Source organism: Temnothorax longispinosus, chromosome 5, assembly GCF_030848805.1.
Source record: "Temnothorax longispinosus isolate EJ_2023e chromosome 5, Tlon_JGU_v1, whole genome shotgun sequence".
Classification (NCBI taxonomy): domain Eukaryota; kingdom Metazoa; phylum Arthropoda; class Insecta; order Hymenoptera; family Formicidae; genus Temnothorax; species Temnothorax longispinosus.
The window spans coordinates 4,333,754-4,358,975 of record NC_092362.1 but is presented as its reverse complement, the minus strand read 5'-3'; the positions used below and the strand labels follow the sequence as shown (position 1 = coordinate 4,358,975).

Here is a 25,222-nt window from a genome sequence, read left to right as displayed (position 1 = left end):
GCGATCCCAATATAAAATGTAAAGGAGCAATCTCTGTATAAAGAAACAGATTGAGACGTCAATTATTGACAAAAATGTAAAGATTGTAAAGTACACACATTGCGAATTACTTAAATTCACGAGAAGTACTTTTTATCGTCTTTGCCGCAAAAAACACACGATTCGATGAATGGTACTCTTTCAATCGCCACAAATCCATAGATAACATAAAAAATATTGATTAATATTTATATCACGATATGCATTGTGATATTATCTATATAAACGGCTGCTAGTGGTTATAATTATGAAAATGTAACATCTGCACAAGCGCGAAACTTTCGATAATGAAGTTAACCGGAATTATGCGAGGATTCGTTCCAGTCATAATTATATTCTGAATATGGTAATGGAACATCCTACTTGTTGCCGTAGATTTTATTACCTATAACATTTTCCATCACACGTAAATATATTCGAGAACCGTGCGTGTGTCTCGTGCGCAATAACGCACAAATCTGGCAATTTGTATAAAATATTTAATATACTCTAACGGTATTTAAAGATATGTTTAAAAATATTACGTTTGGGGAGTCGTATTCCCTTTTGGATAAATAAAAAATACATCTAAGAGGTAAATATTTCCTTTGCAAATAAATAAAAAGAAAAATAGAAGTTTATGACAATGTTATACATGATAACGATAAATTCTGAACGATACCGTGCACATTTTTGAAATATACGATCAAAGTTGAAATTCGTATTTCAATTCGCGAAAACACAGTACAGTTTGTTACGATAAATGATTAATTAAAATATGCAAAAATATCCCTACATGATAAATTATGGAAAAGTTAAATCACGCGCACGTATAGCTTTTACAGCTATTTGTTTATAAATATAAATAAATGCGATAAAATCTTAAACAAACATTTTAAATGATAAAACGTAAAAAGATTTATTGCTACATAAAAATTGAATATGAGAACGGTCTTGTTAAAGATAAAACATTACCAGACTGATCAACAAGAATTAGATTTTGAATATATTATGTGCGCATAGGGTAAACAAAGAGACGAGGGAAGAATCTTAATTCAGCGTGCAACTTGTAAACGTTAATTGACCGTTAATTCAATGAATGCCGACGATAATCCAATGGTTCACTTACCGCCATGCCACCGAATATATCGTCGAAACCGCTACTCGTGAAATTCCATCCTAAAGTAATTAAAACAGCCGCGTCATTGAAGCGCAACTTTATCGTTGTGCTCGTCGTCCTGCCCAACATCACTTCTGCCATTAGCACTTCCATCGTCTGGACCTCCTCTTAGAGCTCTCGATCCTTTGACACCGACACCAAGAATGGAGATCTTGAAGGACACAAAACAATTCGCGAATTAACATACAAATTTTTAATATTTAAGTCGCTTCGGGTACCCGAGTATTAATTTACAGAAGGTTATTTGATGTAACGGATCTTTACATGCCGAACAGAATAGACCATCGATAACTACATATGGACGGGTGTCGTGTTTTCAGCGTAAAGCCATAATAAATAGACCGCTTATTCTTATAATACATGCACGATGAGCAAAACTTTGCATGACCGGGAGTGTAATAAAAGTATATACAGCACATCTTTTTCAAATTATCTTTTTCAATTAATTAAAACAAAATTAATGTAACTTTAAATATTACTTCTCTTTATTTTATGTAAGAAAAAAAATGAATAACTTGTATGAACTTAGGAGCTTATAAAATAGCCAGATATATATGGCGAAGAAGTGGGTGAATTGTCATCTCATTGTGAACGTCTCATCTGCGAAAGTTACCTAATTCTCGCAGTGGAGTAACCAGTCGACTAAACCGACATCTCACCGTGCCTCGTAAAATTCGCCGGAATTATAAAAATGATTTAAATACCAGTACTCTCGTATCGAGATGTAAAACGACACCGCAATTTTTTATAATGTAATAACTATTTTTGATTAATTTTAAAATTCAGAATCTTAAAGTATCTCTTGTTTATTACATTATCTTTAAAATATTTTTTAAAATTACCCATATTAATACACAATAAACGAGACGTAGGCGTACAACGGTATTTTTCAAATCAGCATATAAATTTACTTTTTAAAACTGCAATATTTGTTCTAAAAATACAAAACAAATGACTATGTGCTTATGTATTTAGATTTAGAAAAATGATAATGAGCTAAAAAAAAGGCAAAGAATCTAAGAAGAAAATAAAAAATTGCTCGATTTAATTTATGAAAATCCACAGAACATGAGAACTGTGTCTATATAGATTACGTTACAAAAGATACCATCCGAGAAGCTTAAAGCACATGATCAAGATAAGGAAATTCACTCTCATTGTCAGTACGAAAGGAAAAATATAAAAAAATATAAAACAAAATAAATTCATCAAAGAACTTATTGAAAGTCTCATGATCGCCATTTCAACCGTCGTTTTGTCAAGACAACTCGGAAACAGGTAGCGCATTCCAATCGAACGTGTGACACGCTACCGCGCACGTGCGTGTCCGGCGCGTTTGTATGCGAGACAAAAAGAGCGTAAAAAGACTGTGCTCGACGTTTAGCGACCTGCTATGTACAAGGCGAGCGTCGGATTAAAAGCGGAATTAATTAACTCACGTGCATGTGTGATCCATTCAAGGTGTGCGTATCATACGGCGACTGTGTGCGCGCTTGTCGACGCTTTATACGCATCCTTGCTGTTTGCATTGGTGATCGCAACGGACAAAGGAGATTGATCATCCGTTTCATTCGATTTCGCGGTGAGACTGCGCGCGAGTTTCCTTTTATCGGATTACAAATGAAAAAAAGTGCTGCCGCGTACGCGAACGAGAAGTGGCCTACACACGATGTGCCTGTGATGTGTCTGTAGTTGTAAATGCTTTATCGTAACGTAATCTATCCCGGATAAAATTTAACTGGCTACGAGATATTTTTTGTGCCTTGAATTTAAAATTATGAACATCAGAGCAGAATTTTCGAACTATCGTTGAACTTGAAAGAATAAATAGATAGCAAAATCGTGTTTGCTGATCTTATTAATTTTTTTTATTTATTTCGATAATAATATATGTTTAAAACAATTTTAGGTAATTGTGTACATGGAGGTCACCTTAGTACTGACACAAACTGTTATATTTTTCAGTTATATTTGTTAATAACTATATAATAAATAACGAGCGACGGCTTTACCTTCGATATGGACATCTCTCCGTATGGCGTTGCTTAGAATCGTGTAAATTTTCAACTGTATGAATCGTGTGAATTTTGCGACACAATTAATAGTCGCACGAGTAATCATGCGTTTTTCGTTATAGACACTACTTATATGCCTGTCTAAATTACTCTTCGTCGTGAATGTCTTGTTAAATTGTTAAAAATATCAGTAAATTGTTATTAAAAAATGTAAATTTCGCTTTTATATCTCGGTTTTTTCACGAATTATTTTGCGCCTGGATATATCTCATGATTGACGATGCGTTAATGTAACTTTGCAAATATTGCAGCAACATTTATGCACGAAAGGACTTCGGCAGCATTTCGACACGTTTAAAGAGCCATGCACTCGGATATTCATGGTATTCGATTTGAAGCAGAAACAAATTCGGTAAATGCATAACGGAAACGAAGCACGGAGGGATCAATCCGATCGATAGGCTCAAATTGTCGACGAGAACTACTGCGTCCACGTTTGAACTAATTATCTCAACCTCGTCGGGTTTTGAATCGAGTTTATTAAGTCACACCGCTGTAAGTGTTCAATATATTCTGAAATCGAGTAATCTGGAGGATGAACTCGGCAAGCTGAAAGTAGACAGAGAACTGTTGATGCAACGTGGCCAACGTGTGAAGGCAGAAGGAGAGGGTATAAAATTTTGTTTAATGATTTGTTTCACCAGTCTATAAATGGAGAAACCTTAGTATAAACACTCCAGGTAAGTTACTAGGACAATATGCGTCTCCGTAACTCACAATACCGAATAACTAATTATCTCAACCACACTTCTATGCCATACCGACTGGCCTTCCGCCGAATTTCTCGCTGAAAGCGTCGTCGCTTTAAAATATCGCGATGTTTCGAGCTCCTTCCGAGTCAGCATGAAGTGCCTTTATCAAATTTAAGAGTTCAAATAAAGTGGAAATATAAATTGCAGTGAAATATTGCATTTCCTCGACGGAATATCTCCTACGATTCAAATTTCAATCTAATCTGCACATACAGATAAACAATGTCGAAGGTTTTTTTCGTGCAAAGAGGCATCTTTGATCAATGCGAATAATTTAATAATTTATATTGTAATATTTTATTTTAATCATACAAAAGTATAATTTAAATTTAACATTTGAATGTAATAAAAGTATAAAATATTTTATACTTTTATATAATTTAAATATTAAAGACATTTGATTCTTAGAAATAATTTGTCTTTGTAATAAAATAGCATATACATATATATATATATATATATTTTTTTTTATATTAAATATACATTTTATATAACAATTTCAATTATTTCTAATTTTTTATGTTCCAGAACTTTCTGTAATTTATTTATAATTAATTACTCTTACTATATTATTATTTCTATTCATTGTGCGTCAAACATAAAATTATTTCAGACATTAAAATGTCATATAAATCATTTTGTTGTATATACCATCTTTTGTATACTATTTTTATTCTAATCGTGATCGAATTAATGATGAGTACTTTTTTGTTATTTATACAACAAATATATATATTAATTCATATTTAATTAAAATCTTCTGTTGTAAAATATTAAATTCATTTTAGAATTATTTAGTTATAGTGTCTGATCGACGATATGCACCAAAATGGTTATCCAATGCCAGCTATCTTTAATATACCGCAAATAACATCTAGTGTCCGGAAGAGAGAGAGATAAAGCAAAAGGATATGTGTCATAAAAATATGTGTAGGAGATTGTGTACTTCAAATTCGCATCGGGACGCTGACGACAACGTAGAAAGTTAAATCACGTCTGCGATTAAACAACGACATTAGATTCTGTTTTTTCAAGCGTGAAAACTAAATGTTTATACGACGCCGTCGGCTACGCTGCCGAGATAGTGAATAGCGCGCGGCTGCCTTCCACGACGTACATACGTACGTGTAATATATTCGGCAGAAATTGCGATTGCCCGGTCGGCGCCCTTCGAAAGCGTGGTAAACGCGTGCACGAATGCGAAATACACACGCACGCTCGCAGATACAACGCGTGAGCGTGTTCTCCGTTTGTATAATTACGAGTTACGAGCGTCTGCTAATGTTGAATCTCGCAAGAATCGTGGGAGGAAATCGTGTTTCTCGCAGCGACGCGCGTACTTCGTAATAGGGTCGTCCGAAAAAATGACATAAAAAACGGCTCTTTTATCTCTTCAGAACCGAGTTCGACTAACGCGAACGTCAAGTACAGATAGCGATATCGTTATATGTGTACATATATGTATATTAAATGGTAATTATTTCATCAAAATAAAGAAACATTTTTAAAAAGGCAAATACGAATATTTCTTTTATTTATACCTTTGAAAATTATACGTACGTGGAGTATATACTTGCTGGAACACTATTGTGGCTCCCACGATAATTCTCCGTTTCGTATCAATTAAGTAGTTAATATGAAAGAAAAATACAAAGATCAGGATGAGGAAGCTAGACGATTTTCCATGCTCGTCTTGCAGGTTCTATTTTGTAACCGGCTTTTTCCGTTGTGTTTTATTTGGACGTTTTGGTGACGGCTACAATGGTAGAAATAAGTATTTTAATAACAAAAAAGTCTGAAAATTAAATTAAAAGTGACGCAAATTTCAAATAGACGCAAATTTCAAATTTCCTTTTTCAAATAGATTAAATTACCTCTATATTAAATCATCTTCAGAATCATCTTCAGAGTCATCTTTGATTAAATCGATTGAAATCTTTTTTCGACGTGATGAAGCTGTATTCCTCGTTATCTTACTCGTTTTTTTAAGAATTTGTACATCATATTCATCATCAGAATCCATATCATCTAATGCTTTCTCAATATCCCTTTTATTACAACGTTTTTTGTCAATTACAACACCTATAGTACTTTTTCTTGAGTTCGCCATAGAAATGTTTGCACTTAAAACATCTAAATGTTTCGTACAAGGACTCTTTCTGATTTCATTTAAGGGTTTTTTAATTTTTTGTGGAGTATATTTAGAGGTAGCTTGTTGAGTTGCCACGCTAATGTTGTTCAATTTTAATTTCCCATCTGGTTTATGATTCAGTTTCTTTATGCCAGCTATTAATATTTCTTTAAATTTCTCATAAGACGGTGTTTCATTAAATTTTATACTGGCTAATAAAGTCATAAATTTATGTACAGCTTGTGGAACAGATCCATGAAAACACTTGGCTAGGAAACTGTCTATATTATTGAAAGCTTTTTCTTTTTGTTTTTGAACGGCAACTGGTTCAAGTAACTTTTCCCATGGTAGCGAACCACATAACCACATAATTATGTTGTAACTCAAAATTTCAATATCTCCACGACGTGTTGGCACTAAAAAAAAGCAAAAAAAACATCTAAAGTATAATAATAATTTTTATAATTTATATTCAAAAGAAATTGATAAATTGCGTTAAGTATCAGAATTGCTAAATTTTATTGAAATTTCTAATTCTTACCTCCCATATGAGCATCTCTGCTTGTGTATTGTAAAGTACCGTAATGTGATTTTGTTGGGTCAACTTTAAATTCAGTGCTCGATGTCCAACGAGAAACTAAACCAAAGTCAACTAAATAGACTTGATCATAGGAATGCAGATCCAGTAGCAATTTTTCACCTTTGATATTGCCATGTACACGGTTCTTGTGATGAATATATTCCAATATATCTATCTAGAAATTTATTAGAATAACACATAAATTATCTTTTCTTCAAGCAGTTATTTACTACAAATATTCTTTTTACAATTGTCTTACTATTTGCAAAGCTAGTTTATATACTACATGTTCTGGAAACTGTCTGTTATTTTCCTCAAATATTTTCCATAGATCTTTTCCGTATCGATCTATTACTAAAAATCGATATTCTTTATTTTTATATTCATGACTTCCAGAAGCAACATATCTAGGGATTCCGAGCGCAGCAAGATCCTTTTTTTCCTGCCAGCTAACAACTAAAAAGACACTATATGTTTATCTCTAAAATATTTTTTTATGCAATTGGATAATGTTATCCGTTGTAGACTGCAATTTTAAAAGAAATTAATCATGTAATAGAATGTTAAAAATAAATTTTACTTTTAGGCTTACTTTCATCCGGCTTACATTGTCTCATATAAAAATGCATTTCCTTAAATAACGAGCTATTTCCTTTTGGTTCCTAAAACAAATTTTAAGAAAAAGCAAAGTTAGGATGAAAACTGGGGAAAAAGTATCAAGAATAAGGAAATATAATGCTTACAATTTTTATAACATTAGGATAATTTTTGGGAATTTTTTCAGAATATGGTGCAGCTGCAATTAATCAATAATCAATTAATTACGTAGTACAATAACTAAAATATTTAACACTGCACGGACACCGCACAGTGTTGAGGAACATATTTTTAAGAGATATATCTTGTTAAAGAAATACAATATAGCTGGATATAGTTATGTAAAACATAATTATGAAGTCTTTACGTGTCTTATGCAGATAACTGTGCATATAAAACTTGCAAAAAACAATACTTATAATTCTTCTTTGCGTAACGATTATCTAAATGTCTATAATAGACCTGTTTTCGAATATTTTGCCGTTTGTATTTACAACGCGGGGGCACAATATGTCACGCAATATAATAGCAACGGGCAACGGGATTCGTTTCACGTACCAGAGTAAATCTCCGCGAAACGGCCGACGCCGATCGACTTGCCGAGGATCCACTGGCCCATCGCCATATCCCTGAGAATCTCTCCGGCCGGTATCTGCTCGGGCATTTTATGACCTCTCGGTGATTTAATCGGTGATTTTGCTGCCATCGCGTCTTCGGATCGTCCAAAGAAATCAAAGATCAGCTCACTGGACGCGTCACGTAACAGAACCGATCGACAGATCGACAGATCGTGAATAACGTCACGACAATGCGAATAAATGCGAGGCTTGACGACAGGCAACACAGGCAATTGAGTTTTGAGACATGATGAGTATGATGACCCCGACCGAAGGAATTCAAATGCTCGCGACTCGGCGGACGCCCCACCAACAAGCGCTGAAGTAGCTATACGCGCGCAATAATTCCGGTTGAGAGGGGAATTTAAGCCCCTTGCACAATAGGCGATAGCGATAGCGATAGCGACAGCAACAAGGTATAGCTTTATCGGCAACTTTGTCGCTGTCGCTATCACTATCGCTATCGCCTATTGTGCAAGGGGCTTTACTCCAACGCCGATGACGGCCGCCTCGCCGAAGGCTTCTTTTGCTTCTTTTTCGCAACTTTAACTTCAAATTTTTTGAATCATGGCCTAATGGAGCATTTTGAAGGCCGGGATATTGAGCACAAAAAGAATGGCAGGAAATGATTACCTTCTTGCGTCTGAAAAGGATGAGTTATTTTTTGTTGAACTGTATAATTCAATAAATCTGAAAGTTCTATACATATACATAGCCTTATAATTTACACAGTTGAGAAACTCTAAGTTATTGTCAAATATAAAAGGATAAAAAAAAAAAGAGTTTGATTCCGTACTATTATTACGCGGCACGGCAAACAGTAAAGTTAATTGCTCACAGCAAAGGAGCTTTCAGTCGGAATTATCAAACGTCTACTTCCTCAAATATACTGCAGTTATTCATCAGAAGAGAGGAAAGGAAACGTGCGATTTCTTCGCCCCGAAAGAAAGGCGTCAAATTGAAAGGATCTTAGAAAAAGTGTATACCAGCATGCAATTATGCACAACTGGTTGATTCGGACCAATCAATTCTTATTCGCGATGTTGAATTGCGCGATTGAACCGATGGTATTACACAGAGAGAAAATTCCCCCTTCCCTCTCCAATGCCGGATAATTACGTAGGAAACTAAATTTAACGGGTATTAATAGACTAAACTCGATGAAATTCTATATATTAAAGGGGTGACGAAATATATGATTTGCGGACGTGCAATATCAGTTTGCAATTAATTAAAACATACATAAGATATTCTTTGTTGAGATAACCGAATTGCATTATCTAATTAAAGTTATAGCGAGTTGTAACTTTCTCAATTAGCGCGACTATCGACTTACCGCGTTACGGAAATCGCTTTTTTTTTATTCGTCCACGATTTCGTATCATTCAATGTCTATAAATAGCCTAATAATTTTTAATATATAGACTTTAATAGTGCAACGCGTAATGTGATTTTAATATCGACGAAATAATACGACGATGCTTCAAAAAAGACCACTTAAAGCTGGGTATTGTTTATATTTGTTTGATCGTACAGATTAACAAATGGCAGTAATAAGGTATCTTATTATCTACTATTTATGTGTCCAGACATGTGTTTCTCATACTATAGTTAAGGCTGATAAGAATTTAGCCAGTGTTACGTACCAGCTCACGCATGAGCCAGGTCAAATGATTTGATGAGGAAGCTAGACAAAAAACTAAGATATGGACTGTTCAGAGGCTGTGTATTCGAATATGTATCTCAATTGAAAATATGTATCGTATAAAAAAAGATCATACAATGAAAGTAAGCTGTATCAAATACAATGTAAAGAACAAAGTGATTAGTCCAAACAGATCCTTTCCTTGATATCTGTAACGTCTCTGTCTTGCAGTAATAATTCTCTGAAGGAAATGAATCTCGTAGCGTAGATCGACAATTATATGAAAGTGAGACGTATCTTTATTTATCTGATTTTGAGTATGTTGAAGTTATCGACCACCAATCGTATTAATTTCTATCAAGAAAAGGAACTCGTTTATCAAACATGAATAACAGAACATAATATATATGAAAGAATATACACCAAAGATATTGATAAGCACATAAGGAAATAATATGCATAGAATCAATGTGTCAATTTAACTGCTCATAGATGAATATATTTCAGAAAACAACGTTCTTCAGTCTTCAAGGATCTTTAGTAACGCAAGAGAGAATAAAATGAGAAAACTAAAAAGTAATCTCAGTGAATCATCAAATGTATCAAATGGCCTAATAATTTTTAATATATAGACTTTAATAGTGCAACGCGTAACGTGTTTTTAATATCGACGAAATAATACGATGCTTCAAAAAAGACCAGTTAAAGCTGGGTATTGTTTATATTTGTTTGATCGTACAGATTAACAAATGGCAGTAATAAGGTACATTTTATTATATACTATTTATATTTATTTGATCGTACAGATTAACAAATGGCAGTAATAAGGTAACTTATTATCTACTGTTTATAACAATTAATTAGCTCGGCATATTAAACCAGATAAGAGTCTCTAACAATTTTTTGTACATAATATGGATATAAATCTACTCGTTCTTACCTCATATTTAGATCAAAATGTGATCTATTCCGAGTTTTGTCTTTCTAGTAATAAGATCGTTTGTGTTTCTCATAATGAAAACAAAAAATATCTGAATCTAGCATTAGAAAAACATATCTTCCAAAGATTGATTTCATCACGTTTAAAGATTAGTAGCAGCTTCAGCTCTATAGTATACATAAGTACTTAAAAATAAATTTGGCTGGTTAATTCCAGTTATTTTATACGTAAAGATATAGGCAGTGTTAAATTTGCCGTCAGTTCTATGTCCATCACCTAACGTAAAAGTTTCAGACGGCAGTTTCGTTTATGATTTAATAGAATATATCTTTTCATATTCTCGATCAGACTTTAGATCGTATTCGTATTGTCGTACCATGGCGGCATCCATCTGGATGGCGTTTTAGGTCTTCCTCGAGAGACCGGTACCGGAACATCGAGGCTTCTGTCGGTACGTTTTCTGCGCTCGCTACTTCTACCTGATATGCTCTTCGAGGCGTTATCTAAAATTACGAATGGTTGATCGTTAACGCGACGATCCTGCCTAGCTCGGCCAAAGCTCGGCGAATATGGTCTCGCGACGTCGTCCTGAATCACACGGTCGGTCGAAGGGCTGCGTACTCTTCCGGAAGACTGTCCGAGTCGACCGAATCCTCGCCGTTCATTGTCGACATCGCAGACGTGCAGACGATACGTTGGACTGGGAGATCGCGTTCTCGTGACAATCGCACGATCCGTCAGTTCCAATTGCGTCGGTCTCGGCGCCGCTGCGGCTTGAGACAACTTGGAGCTTCTGAAAATCGCAATTGCAAAAAGTTTTTAAAAAATTTGTAAATAGCAAAGTAGAAAGTTTTCGAATTCAACAAGATATTAGATCCTCGAGATCTTTTTACGTCTCTAAATTCCCGAAGAGAAGATGTTTAACATTAATCTCGTGATTTACATTCGTTCTCAGATACCGATAAATGTACCTTCTACTAGCGGGCGGCGGTTTCCCAATGACATTATCCTCATGAATCCGCGTGTCTAATACGCAAAAAGCGTCCTGTCCCTGCGCGATGTTCGTTTTGTCGCACCGACCGCCACTGCTCGACCAGTAATGCTCTTTCCTTGTTGGACTGCGATCGCTCCTGCCGTAAGTAGTTCTAAGTTCATCGGGACCTTGACGATCGTATCTTGCGCAATAAACGTTCCTGTATTCCGGCTGAAGCTCAAGATTACCCTCCAACCGCAGATTAGCCGGCATCTTCAGCGTCTCGACCCTCGGTACGTATCCATAAGGAACATACTGCGATTTCACCTCGCTAGTAGGCTCATACTCAAACGCACAACATTCCTGATGAGTCGGTTTGCCGAAGCACACGCTACTACGACCGGAAGAAGACACTCCCGTCGGTCGCAGCAGCGCCGGTGGTTTACGGTAGATTGGACGATCTCGGGGATACTCGAGATACTTGGACTGATACTCTGGATCCTGGTCGATCTTTATGGAAAACTTGGAGCGCGATGGCGAGGTCACCTTTGAGCCATCAGCACGACCTATCTCGACATCCGGCTTCGCGATCTTCGGTCGTTCACGTGGATAATCCTAAAAATTGTACTCTATGTAATTCTATATCACAGTTCTATGTATTCTTATATGCATATCTTATATTAACATAATTGAATATAGATTTTAATTAAATTAATTTTTAAATCTAGCAAGTACCTTGTATGCGTCACGATACTCGGGAATTTCCAGCGGCCGACCATTTAGATCTTCTAACTTTGACACTAACATTTTCATCTCTTCATCCTTCCTTCGCTCCTCCTCCTCCTCTTGACCTCTCATCCATCTGGCTTCTTCATTATTGTCTTTAGCCCGTTCAGCCATTTCTTGTGCCTGTTTAACGCAAGGATGAACGAAATTTTCGGTGCTCTCTGTGTTTTGGTAAAAGTCTCCCCCAGCTTTTAAATGTATCTGAGGTTTTTGTGGCTGCAGTTTATCTGTAATATGCACTCCAAAGAAAAGGGAATGACGACAGGGAAAAAGAATAACTCTAAGCAGAGCAACTATATTTCACTATAAATATATTTTAAATAGAAACTTTAATATCATTCTTGTAACTCATAGCCAAAAAAGAGAATCTTTTTTTTAATTTAAGTATCTTTTTGATGACATTCTTATTTAATGCCATTTATTATTTTTGTTATTAAATCTAATGCTATTACCTTTCACGCTGTGGTCTTTAAACACATCAGTATATTCTGGCACGAAGTAGGTATCTCCCTCGAGCCTTAAGTTCGTGCTTCGCCTCAACAATTCCGGCCTTCGTACCCCCACGAACGGGACGTAGTTGTCCTGATTTTCCGTCGCCGTTTCCAGCTCACCCTCCATCTTCAGGTGAGTGGGTACACGCATGAGTTCCGGTCGGCTAACGTTGAGCCACTCGATAAATTTCTCGCATTTCTCCGTCATAGTGTCCAAATCGCCTTCCATTTTCAAGGACGTAGGTCGACGTATAAGCTCAGTACGATGCTGGCCCTCATAAGGCCTATACGCAGAATATGTTTCCGTATTGGTATAAAAATCACCCTCGCACTTCAAGCTGGTACCCCTTTGCGCAATTCAACAACAATGGATTGTTAATGTTAATAGATGATTAAACTACTAAGCAAGTAGACGATTAAAATGCGTCGATTATAACAATTTGAAATAATTTCCATTTTTTAAATTGCTTCAACTATTCGATTCTCGCGATTAATTACTTCAAAAATTTAGATTGCTCAATGTAAAATTATATTTTGATATGTTATTTTAAGTAGGATTATTTTTGTATTATGCATTATTATAGAAAATTTAATTATTTGCTTGGATTGACATCTCAACAAAAGGTAACTTATTACGTAGCCATTTATCATAAATTGCGACACTTTGAATTGTATGTCCGTTTTATTAAATGTCACGGAGATCCGACAAAGAGTATAAAAGGGTGAAAAGCCGATTCCGTTGGCAATTTAGTTGCATGACAGTCAGTTTTATGCTTCTTCGATTTGCGTAAACTCGCGTGTTTCGGAATAGTTCGATACGATAAGTTTGCCGATTTATGACGGGTAAGAAGTTTTCGTGAAATAAACTGAACTCTGCTAAACGAATGGCTAAGTTGTAATTGGATATCAATCTACGATGTAATGTAAGGGTATTTTATAGCATTGGCTCTTTAATTTTACAATCTATGTTTTACTAAAAATTATATTATCATTTACTATTATTAATATACTAATATATTATCTATTAGCAATATATCATTATATTTCCCACTTACTATTTGCAAAAATATCTATTTTTATTGTACGCGATTTCATAATTATGCTATAATTTATATCAAGCAATAAGTAAAGGCTTACCTTCTGAACGATGGACGTCTGAATGAACTTTCGAATTGCGGAACTCCCGTCTCCATTACTTCGTTTTCATGAACCACTTGGGCGGAATCACTCTCCTTTTTTTCAGATGAATCCTCGACCTCAGCTTCGTGTTCTTTAAGATCCATGCAATACGAAGATTGCGCATTTTCGGGAGTTCCATCTACGCGTATATAATCCTCAGGCCAGAAATTTTCCTACCATAAAAGTACATATTTAAATATAAATTATTACATAATCTTCTAGTACATATAGAGTATTAAAGAAAGTAAATTCACACAACTCATTAGGGCTGCTTTTCTTATTGCTCACAAAGAGCAAAAAAATTTTGAATTACAATTACATAAACTTGAAAGTCAATATTTCTGGTATAAAATATAATTCTTATATAATATAACTTTTAGTTCCAATAACGCAAGTAATTCTCCTTTGTATACTTATCTTTTATCTAATACAGTAAGTAATGTAATACCGCGTACATTATTTTGCTAAAAACTTTCTTTTAATTAATTATAATATAATTTAAAAATTATCTACGTTTTATTTCATTAATTGAAGAAATCAAGAAATGACGAAAAAATTCCTTTCGAAAGAGAGAGTAAAGTACATTTTTTATGAATACCTTAGAGAGCTCTTTAACATTCGCACCGAACGCGCGTTGATATTCAGAACCGGAACACTGGTCTCCCGATTCCGGATGAGACTGCAGATTGTCCTTCGGTCGATCCTGCACGCGTTTTCTCCGATAACGGGCCAACTCGTCGACCGTCAGTTCTTCGAGGAACGGCCATCTCTCCTTGGTCTTGCTCTTACGCCCTTTGCCCTTGCCCTTACCGTGCGCTACCTCGGAATCCGAGGACGCCTTGCCGACGCGGCGAGTGGAGGGTCTTTGCCTAATTGTAGTCGGTAGGAAAATGACACCGTTTAACAGTAAATTTTATTCACAGATTTTTAGATAATATTTAGATATCTTTTCGTTTTGCTTTTAAAGAAAATAATTTGTCAAGTGTCTTTTTTTTAGTTTTCATATAAAACTTCGCTAATTTAGACCACCGGCTTGACAGATATTCCGAGCGGACAGGACAATTCGCGACATGACGCGGAGGGACAACCTGAGCTTACTGAAGATGACGAAGAGCCGAAGTCGCGAATTAAGGATATAGGAGGGCGGGCCGCTTGTGCAACGGCGAGGAGGACAGGGAGGACAGGGAGGACGAGGAACAGGAAAAGAGTGGTACGATGGTACCGTACATGCCGTTACAACGGCTCTCCCAGACGCGACGAATCGATCTGCAAAATGCGCGCGGAGCTAGAAAAATAAATCTCATCCTGGCCTAATGGCTCGCGCGCACGTCAATCCTCGCGAAATTATGTCGAAGATAAACATGATATGCGCAAAATGTCACCGAAATGTCGCAATTCGGATTACGATCGAAATCGTACAATAAAATTCTAAAACCCGCTTCTTTAATAATAGTGCTCTGAAAGAAGACATGATAAAGATGATCGAGAATTGAGATGATTAATATGATCTTTATAATTATTAATATAAACTTAAATAAATAAACTATTTTAAAAAAAAAATTGTGTCGGAAATTATACGTTATTTGTTTTGGATAATGGTTTCCATGCAAAATATATAAATAAATCATGTTTAAAAAAAAATTTAATTAATGTCAAGTGTAAATATATGTATAATAAATGCGTAAAATAACATGTAAAATAATGTATATAATAAAGCGTAAAATAATTCATATAGTAATGCGTATAATAAAACGGTAAATATAAGCTAATATGTAAGCTAAAACAATCCACTTATTATTATTTTCATTTTTTTTTGTAATTCTATTCCTTTTGAACTTCTATTTCTAAATACACGCGTGCCATCCGGTATTTGCCCATTTAATCAAGGGATTCCTTAATACATTCGTTGCACTGCCGGGCCCGTCTTAGGCCTAGGACCGCAACAGAATTTAATTACCGCGGCGAGCTGAGGGCGTGGTACCCCCATTTCACCTCGTATCCGTCGTTGAAAACATTGTATTCGTGGAATTCATAATTATATAAGTGTAGTCCAACACCTAATGTTCTACGAAAAGCTGATCAGGCCGGATAACCTTGTGACCTTGATCCACTTCGAGCTAACAACAAAAGGAAAGCCGTCGATAAAAACAAAGGAGAGAAAGTTCAAAAGAGGCGGTACGCACAGTAGGAACGGATCTCGCAGTCTCGCGTTTAGAATAAATAGAGCCATTGTAAAACTCGATTAAAAGTGACTTTTATTAAAGTGTTATATCAAGGAAAAAAATGTTCTAATTGTCCCTGTCACTCCCCCACAGCTATCCGGACCCCAGAGTGCCGGAGCGGCACAAGACGCCCAACATGTCGTCGCGAGAAAGATATTACATTCAACGTGGTAACGTGGCCGAGCGGTCTAAGGCGCTGGTTTAAGGCACCAGTCTCTTCGGAGGCGTGGGTTCGAATCCCACCGTTGCCAGATATTTTTTGCTTCGCGGCTGAAAAAAAACTTTTGCAATTATATCGCACGCTATACGTAGAGATTTTTCCTCCCCTCCGCTTTACACCCTTCCGCATAAGAAATTAGATAAAGCGAATCGACAATTTGGATCTGACAAGCTTGTTTCGGCGCCGTTTTGCTCGGCAAATTGTATCGTTTCTGTTTTTTTTCTCTTTCTTTTCTTTCCTCTCTTTCTCTCTCTCGCAGCTCGCTCGTTCACTGTGCTCCCTGGTCGATTCGTAATACCGAGGTTTCGTTTTGCTCGACCCAATGGCCCCGATTTTAACGGATCCTACCCTACCACCACGACTTTCTCCGCACGACAAATCTGTATGCGCGGCTAAATTAATGTCCGCGCCACGTGGTCGCACGCACTTGGCCGACATGCGATTCGACGTGCCGCCGGACCCGCCGGCCGGTCAGTTATTCTACGGTCTTCGTGCGTGATTCAATCTGAACGCATTTTACAGAGGCACCCTACGGTGGCTTGCACGCGAGCTTTCCTTGGGAGGAATCCAGGCCGTGGCCATCAAAAGTCTCACCTATCTCGTCTCTTATCGCCACACGCTTCACAGATCAGTAGGCGCTAATTAGATGCTCGAACGGATCGAATTAAATATTTTATTTGGCGATACTTTAACCATATTATCTGTATACTTTATTTAACCCCTAATCCCAAAATACTGCATCGCCACGTATAACTGTGATGGAACACCTTTTTACCGCATTACTTTGTAAAATTAATGCAGTAATCGACATCCATCTCGTTTAAGCTATTAAATTGTCTAGGCGTGATCTAACGATCGGGGTAAATGGGATTAAACGGCGATGATCATTTAGTTGAAAGCACACCTGCGAAGTGCTTGCCACTTATCAAATTGAAAAAGATTCTCGAAAGTATTGCGCAAAAATGGTTAAATTAAGTTAATATGATATCGATAACCATAAATCTTCAATGTCGATTAATAGATTGTTACTTATGACCATCTAATTGTGGATATTCCATGTATTACACAGAGCACGTACAATGCCTTACATATTGTAAAATGTGCTATACATTGACGCAACACGTTTACTATTTATAAAATGTATTTTATTCCTGTCTATCTGCATGTTACTGTAACTGCATTAATTTACTTACTTACTTATAGAAGAAAATTCTTCAAAAACAAGAGAAAAATAAAATAAATTAATCAAAATAATAATACTAAGTAAGAATTTAAGGAAAAGTAAGGTTCAAAAAAGAATGTGAAAAGTAACCACCACAGTCATTTCTATCAAGATCTTAATGTATTATCTCAATACAGAAAAATGCGGAAAGGGAAAGTGGTGAAAACATTATTTTTCATTCAACATTACGAAAAGTTTATTTTAATCGGCGGTTGTTCCTTATATATAAACCATTTGTTTAAACAAGAGAAAAATAAATTTTGGATAATTGCGTACAATATTATTATTTTTGACATAATACTGACGTTTTAATCGGACTAATGTCTTTATGTCGCGAATTCGGTGATTTAATTCTTTGCAGGAATAAGCACAGCAATACGAGTGAGTAAATAATTATTTTACACGTCCGAGCTGAGGGATTAATTAAACGACGTAACGTGTACACTTCGATCGAGTGGCAAGAAGCAGCGCGAAATGTTACCTTTTGCCGGGACGGTCGCTTTTGCCCTCGCCCATCGCATCGTCCTACCCAACGATTGCCCTTTCGAAGGATGCGAGGTGGTGATGATCGAAAAGAGCGGGGGGGTGATCGTCTCCGAACCGATATTCGCGGAAAATGAAGAAGAGGGAAAGGTGCGAAGGAAGATGTAAGGCGAGCCAGACCTTCCTTCTGGCGTGACTGGCTTTTCGGAGATGTTGATAAGAAGGTGAGCCGGTGCGATACACCTGCGCAGTTGCGAGGGTTGATCCACCCCGCGGTAGGGTGGTGAGGAGGTTTTGAGACGCCGAGTTAGGTGAACCTGTGGAATAATATAGATTGATAAAAGAAAACAATAAGGCACAATTTCGGTCGTGAAAACGCTCAATCAAGTTAAAATTGGCTCATAATTCAGGAAGTTTGTAACGAAAAAGTGTTCAATCATACTTGAAAACATCTCGATAATACTGTTGGACTATAATGACATTAGTATTTATCAGAGATTTTTTACGATTTTTTAAACGTTCTGAATTATTACGTGATAAGTCTTATTTTTATTATTCGATGTTTCACAGACCAAAAATTAGCTTCCCAGACAACATGTGTGTCCCCCAAAAGACGTTTTTAAGACTTTACCGAAAGACGTCTTAAAAAGCCTTCAAGACGTCTGAAAGTTATCTTTTATAAGACTTGTTTGAAGCTTGTACGCTATTTACATTACCGACTGTAACATTTATTGATTAAAATTTGTTAGTACACAGTGAAAACTTTCGCCAGGGTGAGGTCGCCCATAGGCGCTGTTAGCAGTCAAAGGGTTAAAATGTAAAACTTCGAAAATAATTTCGTAGGATTTACGATGATCGAGTTAATCTACGGACACCAAGCGACATTACCTACGACTGTAACTTTTTTTTTTATTTCCGTAGGAAGAGGAGGAATGCCTCGCGCATTCAACCGGGGGCCGGCCACCCGGGATATGTAGGGCTTGCATCTAAACTAAAACCCCTCTCCCTTAAACACAGCACGCTGGACTTACAGTCGCGATACGCGGAACCGCACGTGGTATTACATCACGAATCACGACAGCTACGACTGTAACTATACTGTCACAACCCCCGAAGCCTACCTACACGTACAACGACTACGCGCAAGAATTGAAGAAAAAATTACGTGGTACACAACAAATCGCGAAAAACCATTTAAAAAATGAGAAAATTAAAGCCAGAAATAATTACGACAAAAAGACGAAAAGTACCGCATTTAAAGTAGGAGAAAAGGTTCTCTTACACGATGAAACTGTTGCAGATCGCAGATGACGATCAAAGAAATTATACTCCCTATGGATAGAACTCTATACGATAACCGAGAAAAATTCGGACGTTAACTACACTATTAAAAAAGAAAGAAAAACACTTCACGTACACGTCAATAAGTTAAAAGCTTTTTAGAGAATTATTAAAAAAACGTGGAAAGGAGGAAAACAAAATGAAGGAACGGAGAAGGAAATAGAATATAAAAAAGTAAAAATTTAAAAAGTCCTATCTTGTAGCTTTTTCTCTTCTGTTTCATCGGCTCTGTATTCACTCTCGTTAAAGTTCACACGTTTCCAGAAGCGTTGAGAACGAGGTGACAAAACTAACTCGAAAACTATCCGAGTTAGCAACAGGGCATCGATCCCGCTGAAATAAAAGTCACCGATAAGAAGATTGGACGAGCAGTCCTATGTCAGTACACGTACCAGTCATCCATGCTCTCAATTTGTAACGCAAGTATGATATAATTCGAGTATAATTCGGGCATGTCTGTAATACGCACCTCAATGATGGGTATGTCATCCACCCGTAACATCTGAAAAAAATTAAATGCTAGTTAATTTTTACAAATTTACATAATTATATTTATAGTCGCAAATCGCAAGGCTGAACAAGAGCTCAATTTATACGAGCTGAAAAAATGTAAAGTAAGAATGTACGCAATTTATCTGTGCCAGGGCGGCCTCCCTCCTCGTATGGGGGCGGGCGCCGTACGGCTTTTTAAGGTGCTGTACTTGGTCCCGGATTGGATGATACTGGCTGGTCCTCGGTAGTGGACATTGAAGGATACATTTCCGCGATGATCTCGAAAAAGGCTTTGATACGTTCCAGTCGTTTATAGGCGCGTTTGAAAAGATATTCGGACAAATATCCAAGAAAGTGCTCGGAATTAGTTCCGTATCTTGGAATATTTCCCCGAACCTCTCTCCAAACACGCTCTATATGTTGAGTGTGTGCACTTGTAAATTGAAAAAATATATTAGATTATAGTGGTACATTAATAATATAATTAGCTATTTCTTCGAATACTTACAGGAAGCGTAGAAAAACTGCTATATGATTGCTCTTCGGATTCATTCGAATAGAGTTCGATATATTTTATTAACTTTGCATAATTTGGATAATGTCATAAGAAATGGTTTCTATAAATGCCTCTCTTAATAAATGGGTTCCTATATCTCTGCTTAGAAGGTGCCACATCTATTTTCTGTGACATTTGCTTGTGTCCGAACTTGCTCTTATTAATGTGTCGAAATGCGTTGTCGCACATTCTTATGCATATCGCAATAGTTCGATTGACGCGGAAGCTTGATGAACTTCCGCGTCCGCGTCAGCGTAAATTGAGGAGTCTTTTGAAAGACAATTTCCTCGAAGTCTTTCGAAAGGCTATTCTATAATTTTATTATAAATAATTTAATAATTACCCGTTGTAATTTTAGATTACAAACAAACGTGACGATCTCGCGTATTCACGTGAACTGCGTAGTCCCTTACCCCGGGACGTCACCAGACGAGCAGTATATATACAAGCCCTCTAAGGCCTGTATAAGGTAAGGCCCAAATTTTTATTAATTATTTGGTAGCATAGAGCGGAGCTCGACGCAAAAGCAAAAATATGCAGAAAATCGAGAAAATCGCTGACTTGGGGGACCAAGAACAATCTTCAGTTAAAACTGAAGCCCCAAAGAAAGCAACGCGGACGCAAGAAGGAAGTTTCTCCAAAAACCAAAACGGGTGCCTGGACCTATTAACAGTTCATTACCGCAGACTCCTCCAGGGGCTAAACCTGAACCAAAGAAGTTATCCACAGTGCCAACACCATCTAAGAAAATAAGAGGGTCACTAAACAACGCCACGGCATTTATATTCCGCCTGTACCGAAGAAACGCTCGAAAAATAATAAATCTATAACATCACGTGGTAAACTGGTTGATAAATATATAGGAATAAAATACGAGATTATAAGAAACTAACAGGATGTAGCTTGACAGACACCAGTTCTACATCTCCTTCAACATCTGCTTGTAATAGCGACTTTGAAGGTAATTACATAATAAATAGATGGATAGAATAATCGATGATATACATTAAATACTTTTTTATGTTTGTTTATATATTAAAAATATTTTACTGTTTTATTTATTACTATTTCTTGTTTCTGCAGATGATTCTGTGATTCGCGAAAGCCTTTTGTGGCTTGAAAGTAATCAGTCACCATGGCAATTAGTTGAAAATCATTGGAAAGTAACTGTGGCACACAGACGAAATCAAATACAAAAATCTTAAAATAAAATTATTGAAGAAATTTTTACTCAGTGGCCTATTTTGAAACATCCTACAGCACATACATTGATTGAAGAAGATTTTACATATCTCAAGTTAACATCAGAGGATTGTATATAGAATTGGTTTAACTTTTTTTCTAAAATTCAGGAAATTTGTCCTGTTAAAGAAGAAAAAATTGTGAGCGAGTTACATCTTCTACTCAATGCAGATGATTTAACAGATGGTACGTTTACAAAAAAATGTATATATATTTACACAAAATTATTTACTTTCTGTTTTCAGACGCTAAAGTTGTAATACAAGTTTTGTTGCTATCTCATCTCATTCCTCCAAAAGGGAGAATTCGCATTAAAAAAGAACATTTTAAATCATCTATATAAGTGAACGTAAAAATAGCATGATAGTACATGCAAAAGTAAGAAGTTTTCGATGTGTGTGTGTATCTTGCATATATTACTGCTATGTATATTATTAAAAAATACATGTACGAAAAATTAATAAAAGATCTTATTTTCAGATACCTGGCGATATTAATCGTATTCAGGAAGAAAAAGTAAAACGAGCACAACAATTAGGATTAACTGTACAACCGTATATAATAGTTGTTGGTCTTACTCTTGCAGAAGTAGATGGATTCTATGTTTGCATAGATAAGGTATTATATGAAGTTACAACGGCATTAAAAGCAGTGGATTTATGTTTCAAAATATTTCATGTATTTGATGTTAATTATTCACCAGAAAGTGAGCACATTTGGTATACACTGCAGCTTTGCCTTTACAAGTTTTCTACAAAATATGATAAAAAAATTTCATATGTAATGTCAATTATTAATAATTTCAACTCCATGACAAATTAATCACTTTATTTTAGATGTATGCTATATTATTTTATATTATACTTAAAACAGTATATTAATTATTATTTCAATAGTTTTTTAAGTTACTTACAAATATTACTCATTCCTTTAACTACATAAACTACTAAACATTAAAAAAGATTATTGTATAATTATCTGCCATAACATGTATATCTGTTCATTTTGCGATAATAATTCTTTAACAGTCACATGTCTCATAGCACATTTAAAAATGGTGCACAACGCCTCACATTCTACTTTTATATGTAAACAAGACAATTGTCTCCGTTAATTGTCTGTGTTTTTTAACTGTGTGTGTCAGTAGTTAGTATAAGCCGATTCCACCCCGGGGGCAACGAGGGGGGGGTGAGGGAGGGGGGGGTATCGGATTTCGCGGAGAAGTGAGGGGGAAGGGAGAAACGGATTTTCAAGAATATCTGATTTTGTGGTGGGGGAGGGTAAGGGGGGGGAAATATATGATATTTAAAAATATTGGATTTCGCGGGGGGGAGGGGAAGGGGGGGAATGAATCACCGGAGATGACTCACCCGCGCACCGGGGATGACTCACCCGCGCCGCGGATCCGCGGGAAGGGAAGTCCGCGGTCGCGGTCGCGGTCGCGGTCGCGGTCGCGGCGCGCGGGGGCCGCGCGAGGGTCCGCGGGGGCCGAAAGAGCCGCGTGGGGATCCGCGGGGGCCGCGGTCGCGCCGCGGGGGCCGCGCGAGGGTCCACCATATTTAAGACCATAAAGATTAAAAACCGATATTTCTTCTCCAATGTAATACGAATAAAGACAGATCTCCAAAACTACAATATTTATTTTATATCTAATTTTCTTTTAATAATAATATTGTTATACGCAATATGCACTCAATATACAATGTAGACTTCTAATAAAATTATATTATTGATATAAGTCTACATTGTATATTGAGTGCATATTGCGTATAACAATATTATTATTAAAAGAAAATTAGATATAAAATAAATATTGTAGTTTTGGAGATCTGTCTTTATTCGTATTACATTGGAGAAGAAATATCGGTTTTTAATCTTTATAGTCTTAACACGCATACCCATATACATACACGTGCAACTATACTGAGCGATAAAGACGTAACGTTGCGCTCGATTATAGCACTCTCAAATCGTATGCTAATGCGGCTCGATGCGCTTCATCCCTCATTATATATACCTTTGCCCTCTCTCTCGCTCCAATTGATAGATCATTTCTTCCTTTGTTTTATGTACTGCGTTGTAAAAAAATAGCGTGAAACTGTTTAGTCTACGCGATAACACCCCCCTTTTCCTAGAAAAAACATTTGCTCACGACGAATATGTCCCTACAGGTTCGATGCGTTATCGGGTCGATCATCGTCCTGATGACGTCATTTCTTCCTTTGTTTTTTTCACGTACTGCGTAGATGGATTGTTTTTTAAGTATAAATCATACTATAGTTTCTTCGAGCGCATTTCTATTCGAGCCGTATATGCGACGTCCGCTGGAGCATCGGTTGCACGAATTGGTAATCAAATATTGCATTATCGCATATCATAACATAGAAGCGAGGTGCCGCGATGTTCCGGCGAACCTCGGCGCTCGCCTTTGTAGTGCGAGACATATTTTGTCTTACGACTATCAGTTTTATACACCGCCATTATGCTTTTTCTCTGGCGACTTCTGCAACCGTCATTGAATTCAGTCTCGTCGAGTCCGCGCAAAGTGTTACATGTATATATTTTTTATACAGTTTCTTGTGTACGATCGTGTTTTTTGTGTTCGGGTGAATAAACTAAGTTTCTTGTAATGTCTCCGCGCGAACCTTTTGTGCCTACAGACATAGAAGACAGTGAAATTTTGAGGGGGCCCGACGCTCCCCAGTTTGAAGACGTTATAGAGGCGTTTGAAGGCGCTCTTCCCGCGCCTCGGCTTCCGTTTGGGAGCACGATATCCGCGCCCGGCCGCGCGCGGGAGGACCTGTTCCGCCTGACGAGGGGCCGATTTCCCCTCATGGACGATACGTTGATTGCTTACGCGAACCGCGTAGCGAGTTTGTAGAGAGATAAAAAACACGTCTACTACTAAGGGGTATAAGTTTCTGGTGAGACGCTTACTAAACGTAGTACTCCACGCACGTGAAGTAGCAATGGAACAAGACTATTATATATCGATGAGGAGATTTTCGATATTGCGGATGGCGGATCACCCGTACCCCTTTCATAAGCAACAGAGAATACCGCTACGTCAAAGCCATATAAGTATAAACGTCGTAACGTATCTCACTGTCAGGGAGATAGGAGTGTTAAACAGAAGAGGAAACCGAATGATGTCAGGAATCTTTTTCCAACTGAAACTATTTGAGAACGTGGAGGGGTGGGTAAACCCGACCCGTATAGATCGATTTCTTCGGGCAGTGGACAGTCAAGAAAACGTGGGCGTTATTTCATGGCCGTAATTCCCGAAAGTTATTTCGAAAGATGTCGCAAGACTTTGAGGATTTCCGACTGTCAGGTACTAATAGAGATAATGTCAATGCTGTGTGAGAAAATATTCCCCCCGCGGACCCTCGCGCGGCCCCCGCGGCGCGACCGCGACCGCGACCGCGACCGCGAACTTCCCTTCCCGCGGATCCGCGGCGCGGGTGAGTCATCCCCGGT

The 25,222-nt window shown here is 37.1% G+C and overlaps 2 protein-coding genes, 1 non-coding gene and 1 pseudogene across 5 annotated transcripts in view; 2 read left to right on the top strand and 2 right to left on the bottom strand.

Annotated features, from left to right (window-relative positions):
* Nucleotides 1-4,587: 4,587 nt before the first annotated feature.
* Nucleotides 4,588-8,241, bottom strand: LOC139812639 (serine/threonine-protein kinase VRK1-like). The gene is made up of 7 exons (XM_071777620.1): nt 7,892-8,241; nt 7,480-7,532; nt 7,329-7,398; nt 6,996-7,192; nt 6,698-6,911; nt 5,900-6,572; nt 4,588-5,781 (listed from the first exon to the last, which is right to left on the bottom strand). The coding sequence occupies exons 1-6, from the start codon at nt 8,037-8,039 to the stop codon at nt 5,902-5,904; spliced, it is 1,353 nt and encodes a 450-aa protein (XP_071633721.1). The 5' UTR covers nt 8,040-8,241; the 3' UTR covers nt 4,588-5,781; nt 5,900-5,901.
* Nucleotides 8,242-9,659: 1,418 nt separating this feature from the next.
* LOC139812637 (uncharacterized) overlaps nt 9,660-25,222 on the bottom strand; it is a 57,576-nt gene continuing 42,013 nt past the window's right edge. The window contains exons 1-8 of one of the 3 annotated variants that reach the window (XM_071777616.1): nt 19,922-20,702; nt 18,110-19,785; nt 14,563-14,833; nt 13,923-14,137; nt 12,747-13,132; nt 12,244-12,521; nt 11,507-12,123; nt 9,660-11,328 (exon numbers count right to left, since the gene is read on the bottom strand). In XM_071777616.1, the coding sequence (XP_071633717.1) occupies nt 10,887-11,328; nt 11,507-12,123; nt 12,244-12,521; nt 12,747-13,132; nt 13,923-14,137; nt 14,563-14,833; nt 18,110-18,144 (2,244 nt within the window). In that variant the 5' untranslated portion in view covers nt 18,145-19,785; nt 19,922-20,702 and the 3' untranslated portion in view covers nt 9,660-10,886. Of the gene's footprint in view, nt 11,329-11,506; nt 12,124-12,243; nt 12,522-12,746; nt 13,133-13,922; nt 14,138-14,562; nt 14,834-18,109; nt 19,786-19,921; nt 20,703-25,222 lie in introns of those variants that run through there. The other 2 variants (XM_071777615.1, XM_071777617.1) reach the window with 2 other exon arrangements.
* On the top strand, nt 16,356-16,437 carry Trnal-aag (transfer RNA leucine (anticodon AAG)). Its single transcript has one exon. It is a non-coding gene; the product is annotated as a tRNA-Leu (tRNA).
* On the top strand, nt 19,929-22,564 carry LOC139812829 (uncharacterized; annotated as a pseudogene).

Bases quoted from the DNA above. Each gene is read 5' to 3' on its own strand.
- LOC139812639 (XM_071777620.1), bottom strand. From the start codon at position 8,039: ATGGCAGCAAAATCACCGATTAAATCACCGAGAGGTCATAAAATGCCC. The intron at 7,533-7,891 runs GTACGTGAAACG...GATTAATTGCAG, and splicing joins TTTCGCGGAGATTTACTCTG to CTGCACCATATTCTGAAAAA. The intron at 7,193-7,328 runs GTAAGCCTAAAA...GTGTCTTTTTAG, and splicing joins ACAATGTAAGCCGGATGAAA to TTGTTAGCTGGCAGGAAAAA.